Source organism: Pteropus medius, unplaced genomic scaffold (genome assembly GCF_902729225.1).
Source record: "Pteropus medius unplaced genomic scaffold, Ma_sr-lr_union100, whole genome shotgun sequence".
In the NCBI taxonomy this organism is placed as follows: domain Eukaryota; kingdom Metazoa; phylum Chordata; class Mammalia; order Chiroptera; family Pteropodidae; genus Pteropus; species Pteropus medius.
In genome coordinates this window covers 5,350,269-5,356,174 of record NW_024349222.1, presented here as the reverse complement: position 1 = coordinate 5,356,174, position 5,906 = coordinate 5,350,269, and the positions used below count along the sequence as shown (strand labels likewise).

At 43.6% G+C, this 5,906-nt stretch overlaps 1 protein-coding gene across 1 annotated transcript; it reads right to left on the bottom strand.

The window, feature by feature from the left end:
* Nucleotides 1-802: 802 nt before the first annotated feature.
* Nucleotides 803-2,412, bottom strand: TUSC1 (tumor suppressor candidate 1). The gene has a single exon (XM_039880689.1). The coding sequence runs from the start codon at nucleotides 2,125-2,127 to the stop codon at nucleotides 1,498-1,500; it is 630 nt and encodes a 209-aa protein (XP_039736623.1). The 5' UTR covers nucleotides 2,128-2,412; the 3' UTR covers nucleotides 803-1,497.
* Nucleotides 2,413-5,906: the final 3,494 nt, after the last annotated feature.

Sequence of the window (5,906 nt, the reverse complement as noted above, 5' to 3'; positions counted from 1 at the left end):
TCTTTCACTATTAGAAAATGAAGTAAAAGGGAAATACTTTTCATATAACTACTTATTCTTACTAAGTTTCTTCTCATATTTCAGTCATAGGGGAAGATTTTAATATTCATAACTAAATATCAACTACTTTTAAGAAAAAGGCACAAAGTATCTTCAAAATCCAGGACTAGAAAAATCACAAAACTATTTTCCTTCCATCGCGCGCACGCGCGCGCGCGCGTGTGTGTGTGTGTGTGTGTGTGTGTGTGTGTAAAACTTATGGAATATGCCACAAATAAAACAAAAACTATTTTTTTCTAGTTCGAACAAAAACTCTTCTCATTATTTTTTTTTTTAAAGTGAAGTGTTTCCATCATTTAAACTCTTACATGATTTTTATCAGGTTCAATGGTATCCTCTTCACTTAGTAGGCAAAAGTATCATTCATTAACAAAATGCGTTAAAGTTATTTTAGAATATTTGTTGTTAAAATTGAAGTCACAATTGACACTTAAATAGTTTGGGGGCTTTTGATAAACATAGAATTCATAATTTCTTTAAAATTCACAGTCAAAATTAGCAAAGTAGCTGTGCACTGACTATGCTCTAATGTCATCTAAAATGTAATAAAAATAATTAAACGTTTAGACTACCTAATCTTTAGCTTAAAAACGACCAGTTACATAAAGCGAAAATATTAGTTTACAAAGAATAACCAAAGTCTGATATTGAAATATGTAAAATATACACACATGTGTATTTCTTGAAAAACGTACGTAAAACTTTAACACGCTTTAAACAATAATCATGGGATGTTTTTAGGTTATTTTTAATGCACCAGATTTATTTACCAATTCAAAGACTCACTAATAGGCCGATACTTTAAAAATTCCTGGGCGGAGGGGTGGTTCAACAAATTAACACATATTAGATGTATAAGGACCAGAGCCTCAGGCAGACGTGAGTTATAAATATTACCTTTTTAGTAAAAAAACGGTGGTAGTTTATAAGATATCCAAGTAATACGGATTTGTTAAAACAATACTTAGAATGTTGGACACATAAGATATAATGGCTGAAAACTTTAGGGGATTGAAGAATGAACAATAAACTCAACCAACACAAAATGCATTATTCACCCCTCAAAGAAAATAATAATAATAATAAAAAAGTTACAAAAGGTCCTCGTAACACAGAGAAAAGGAATTAGGTGTTGACTGGCACCCATTTCTTCCTGTTTTAAAACCCGCCCCTCGTTACTAGGCCTCTCTCCATCGAAACGAAATGACAGGTGCTTAGCACTCTCGAGGACTCGACGAGGCCCGGCACCCTTCTCAACCTCCGCCGGCCGAAAGCGCAGCGCCTCCCGGAAGTGCCGGGCGGCCGGGCTCTGCCAGCCAGTTTTCGCAGGCGGAGCGCGGCCCAGGGCATGCGCTAGTGGCTGGGGTCTGGGGGGAGCGGTGAACCAGGAGGCGGGGCCCAAGCGAGGCCCCGCCTATCCCCGGCTGCGGCCTCCCGCTACTGCCAGGGTTTGGGGGTCTGCGGGTCCGGGGCTCGGAGGCCTGGATCAGGTTCGCGCGGAGGCGGCTCCTCCTTGTCCCCGAGCGGCCGCGGCCCCCGCTGCTCGAGGTGCAGCTGCAGCAGGGCCCGGCGGTACATGGCCTCCAGCTTCTCGAGGCGGGCCCTCAGCGCCCTGGGGCTGCCCGGCTCGTCCTCGGGACCGCCGCCTCTCGCCCTCGGGTTCGTGCTGGCCTCTTCGGAGCCTGGGGTCGCCCTCGCCGCCTCCGCGGGCGCCCCGTCGCCGCCCTCGCCGGGGAGCCGCAGAGCCTGACGGAAGAGGTTGCGGTTCTCGCGCTTCAGCCGCCGATTCTCAAGCCGCAGGCGTGCGTTCTCCTCGCACAGCCGCGCGTTCTGCCGGTCCCGTTCGTCTCGCGCGCGGATGGCCTCCAGGTGGCTCGCCGCCAGGTCGGCGAACCTCTCCTCCAGCTGCTGTCGGGCGCCGCCCGCACGGCCTCGCCAGCCCACGCCGCCGCCGCTGCCGCCACCCCCACGAACCCGGCCTGGGCGGCCCTGCCCGCGGCAGTCCCCGCCGCTGTCCCCACCGCCGCAGCTCCCGCGCCTGGTGGCGCCACCACGCATGCGCCACATCGGTCCCGTCCCTACCGCGCTGCCAGCGCTGAGGGCCGAGGGGCCACGCGCCTGGGCGGCGGGAGAGTTCGGGCCCGGCGGGGAGGCCGGGGCAACAGCGGAGGAGGAGAGGAGGTGGCGGGCGGCGGCTGCTGGCTTAGAGCCAGAGGAGGCCGGGAATTTGCCCGGTCTGAGGCGTGTCTTGTCTCCCGTGGTGGAGCTGCTCCCCTGGGCCTGCGATCACCCGGCCGGGCTCACGCACAATGCCCCCGGGGAGCGCGTCGCTGCTCAGCCCTCTGGCAGCGCGGGGGAAAAGCGTGTACCTGCTGGGTTCTGCCAGGGCCCTTCTGTGCAGGCCTGGGCACTGCAGGAACCAGCCGGCCTCGCCCGGCTCACCAGCGCAACCACCAGTGGTTACCTTGCTCTTTGCGTGGCAGTCTCAAAGCAGATAATAATAGAATGGTAAGTTCTAGCACAGAAATATGGGGCAAACTGAAAAGCTGAACTGCTTCATTTTTAGAACGTAGCGGTTTAACTCACCTATAAGCTTCGTAAAACATTCAGCACTATTGAGCTGAGCACCTGTCATGAGGCCCTCAAGTGGGAACAGGTAGCTCTTAAAGAACTAGAGTGATTCTCAGTTCGGCTCCGCTGTACAAGTTGTTTGCAACTCTAGTGAAACATGGTAAATTAGTTGATTTGCTCTCGTCTGACAACAAAACCCAGAAAACTCAAAATGTGCCCCCTCCGTACAAGAAACTGAATACTCAGTTCCAAAATGTTGAGACAGGTGAGTACAACTTATTGAATGAATCTGGAACTACTGGAACAAGTGAATGAGCAAGAACTCATGAAAACCCTGGTTCACCGAGTTGGGGTTTTCAATGAGCAGTAGAAATTAAAGTAGGAAAATACTGAGTTATTTAACTTTTTGTAATTTACTTTGCCAAGATCCTAAAACCCACAAACACAAAATCTCTTAATTGGAACTATCATTCCATGAAATAAAGTAGGAAAGATATAATTTCAGAATTTCAAAAAATGTAAATTTAGTTTTATGAAAGACGATATTCTTAATTTCCATTAAAAGTAGATGGTGAAAACTGTTGTAGATATGCACCGACTACTCAATTACTGAACGAAAAAATGTGTTTTCCCATAGTGTGTATAGAGAATGCAGGAGAAAATGCTAGTCTATAAAAAGGATTAGTTCTCAATTTTAGACATGTTGAATTCTAGGGATCTGTGAGATAATAGATATGCCACAAAAGCTGGAGAAAAACTCTGTGTAAGAAAGATTCAGTCTCCCTGTGGGTGTTTTGAATACTAGTGTTTTTTATTATTTGTTGGCTCCACTTCCTCACACCTACATTTGTAAATCTACTAGTGTTCTCTTTTTATAGTGTCCCAGGTTAAACCTGCTGTTTCACTTGTAGAATATCTGCTAAATTTTTGTAACTAACCACTGTAATGAACCGCACTGAGTTTCCTAAAGCAGCGGTCCCCAACTTTTTTGGCAGCAGGGACCAGTGCTCTTATGAAGATCTAATGTCTGATGATCTGAGGTGGAGCTGAGGCGGTGAGCTCTGGGGAGAGGCTGCAAATATAGATGAAGCTTTGCTCACTTGCCCTTTGCTCACCTGCTGTGCATCCCGGTTCCTAACAGGGCACAGATGGGTACCAATCCACAGCCCTGGGGGGCTGAGTGGGTTGGGGACCCCTGTCCTGAAGGACATTGATGCTGGTTGTATAGGAAGGCCTCCATGCCCTTCTCTCTACACCCAGCCCAACCCCAGAGTACTCTCTTTTGCCTTGATAAGTTAATGAAGTAATGTTTAATATTATGAAAAGCAGGTAAAACTGATTAAGCAGACGATTCACTAAAATTATCAGTCTGTTATATTTTAACATTAACTAATTTGATTATACATATATCTTCCCAAAAAGAATCTGTTAATACTACCACTCTGAGTCAGGCATATGACATTTATAACTATATTTTATTAATAGAAAGGAAGGAATGGAGGAAAGGACAGGGAAGGGGAAGGGAAGAGAAAAGGAAAAGAAATGGAAGGGGAAAAAGGAAAAAAAAATATCGATCCAACAAAAAGCTGCCAAAAACAGCAATGAAGGTTAAGTGAGTATAATAATAAACATTCATCTTATGGTTTATGGAGAGTCCACCGATTTCCTTAATAGGACATAGAGACAATGGATATAATTTCTAAGTTGAAAGAAGATTTGAGACAACGGTGACTAAAATTATTGCTGCCAAAAGTATTACTTGTATTTAAATTTGTTTAAATTTAATTAGAATAATATGTCAAGAATTGTATACCTGAAGATGCACACTACCTCATTTCTAAATATAATAACACAAAACTTAGTAAAAAGGCTTCTACACACCATTGTTTGTTAGTAGTCTACATATGCAAATATTATTGTGCAAATAATGTAACATGTATATGAAAATAAAATGAAAAAATCTTGGAGAGAGAAAAAATTATGGAACTGATAAAATTTGGAATGTGCAGCTATAGTTATCCTTAAGAGAATACAGAAGAATATACAAGATCTTAATTAGAAAAAAATATATATATATATATGAAGCATCTGAGCTTTTAAAAATGTTTGTTTCTAAATAGTAAAATTACTTGCTTGCCAAATAGAAAAAACATCTCGACACGCAGATCGCTCTTTTCTGACAGTATTTATTGTCCTTTAAGCTACTCTTAAGAAAAAAAGGAAAGAATTCTATAATAAATTTGACAGCTTTATAAATAAAAAATAAAAACTCCAATGGACTATTTGTACTTTGTGTTTAGGAAATTCTAAGGCTGAAGATTATATCTTGACTAAGATTATAAAGCTTAGAGTTAAAGAGCAAAAAAAGAGGCAAATCATTTAGAGCAGCGGTCCCCAACCTTTTTGGCACCAGGGTCCGTTGCTCCTATGAGAATCTAATGCCTGATGATCTGAGGTGGGGCTGAGGCGGTGATGCTAGCCCTGGGGAGTGACTGCAAATATAGATTAAGCTTTGCTGCTTGTTCGCTGCTCACCTGCTGTGAGGCCCGATTCCTAACAGGCCACAGACAGTACTGGTCTGTGGCTCCGGGGTTGGGGACCCCTGATTTAGAGTACTTGACTTTGCTATTTCTCTGAAACTTATTTTTTTATTAAGGGGACTTTTTGTAAGTATTTAGTTCTTTTCCCCCCTCCACACCCTGAATACCCATTTCCTAGTTATTCGACAACTTAAAATTTATCTTATGTAAGAGGAAAAAAAAACAGATGAGTTTACAATCACTGTGCTTAATATAATGTCTTAAAGCAACATTTTGTAAATACTGTCAGCAAATTGGAATGGTGCTGTTTTTTGTCTTAAACTTCATGCATCCATTTTAGTGTTTCTCAAAACCAGCTTTGAATGACAGCTGTTGAATTTATTGTTCCCTTTCTTCCATTCTCCAAACAAGTTCTTTCCGTACATGATTGCTGTTGCATATTTCTACGTACCCACTTGAGAAGAGGCCCACGATTCATATTCTTTCTCTCTCTCTTTCCCCCCGCCCCCCATTTCATACATCTTTCTTAGGTCTTCTGAACTCAAGGTGCTTTTTCTTTGTTTTAAACATTGATAAAATGATGGCTGTTCTTGTAATTTGATGCTGAGGTCCTTCACTGTTAACAATTTTACAGATGTACTGCAAATAGAAAGTGAGTTTGGAGCAACTTTGAAGTGTGTGTGTGTGTGTGTGTGTGTGTGTGGTGTGTGTGTAAAGAGACAAATATTTCTTAAA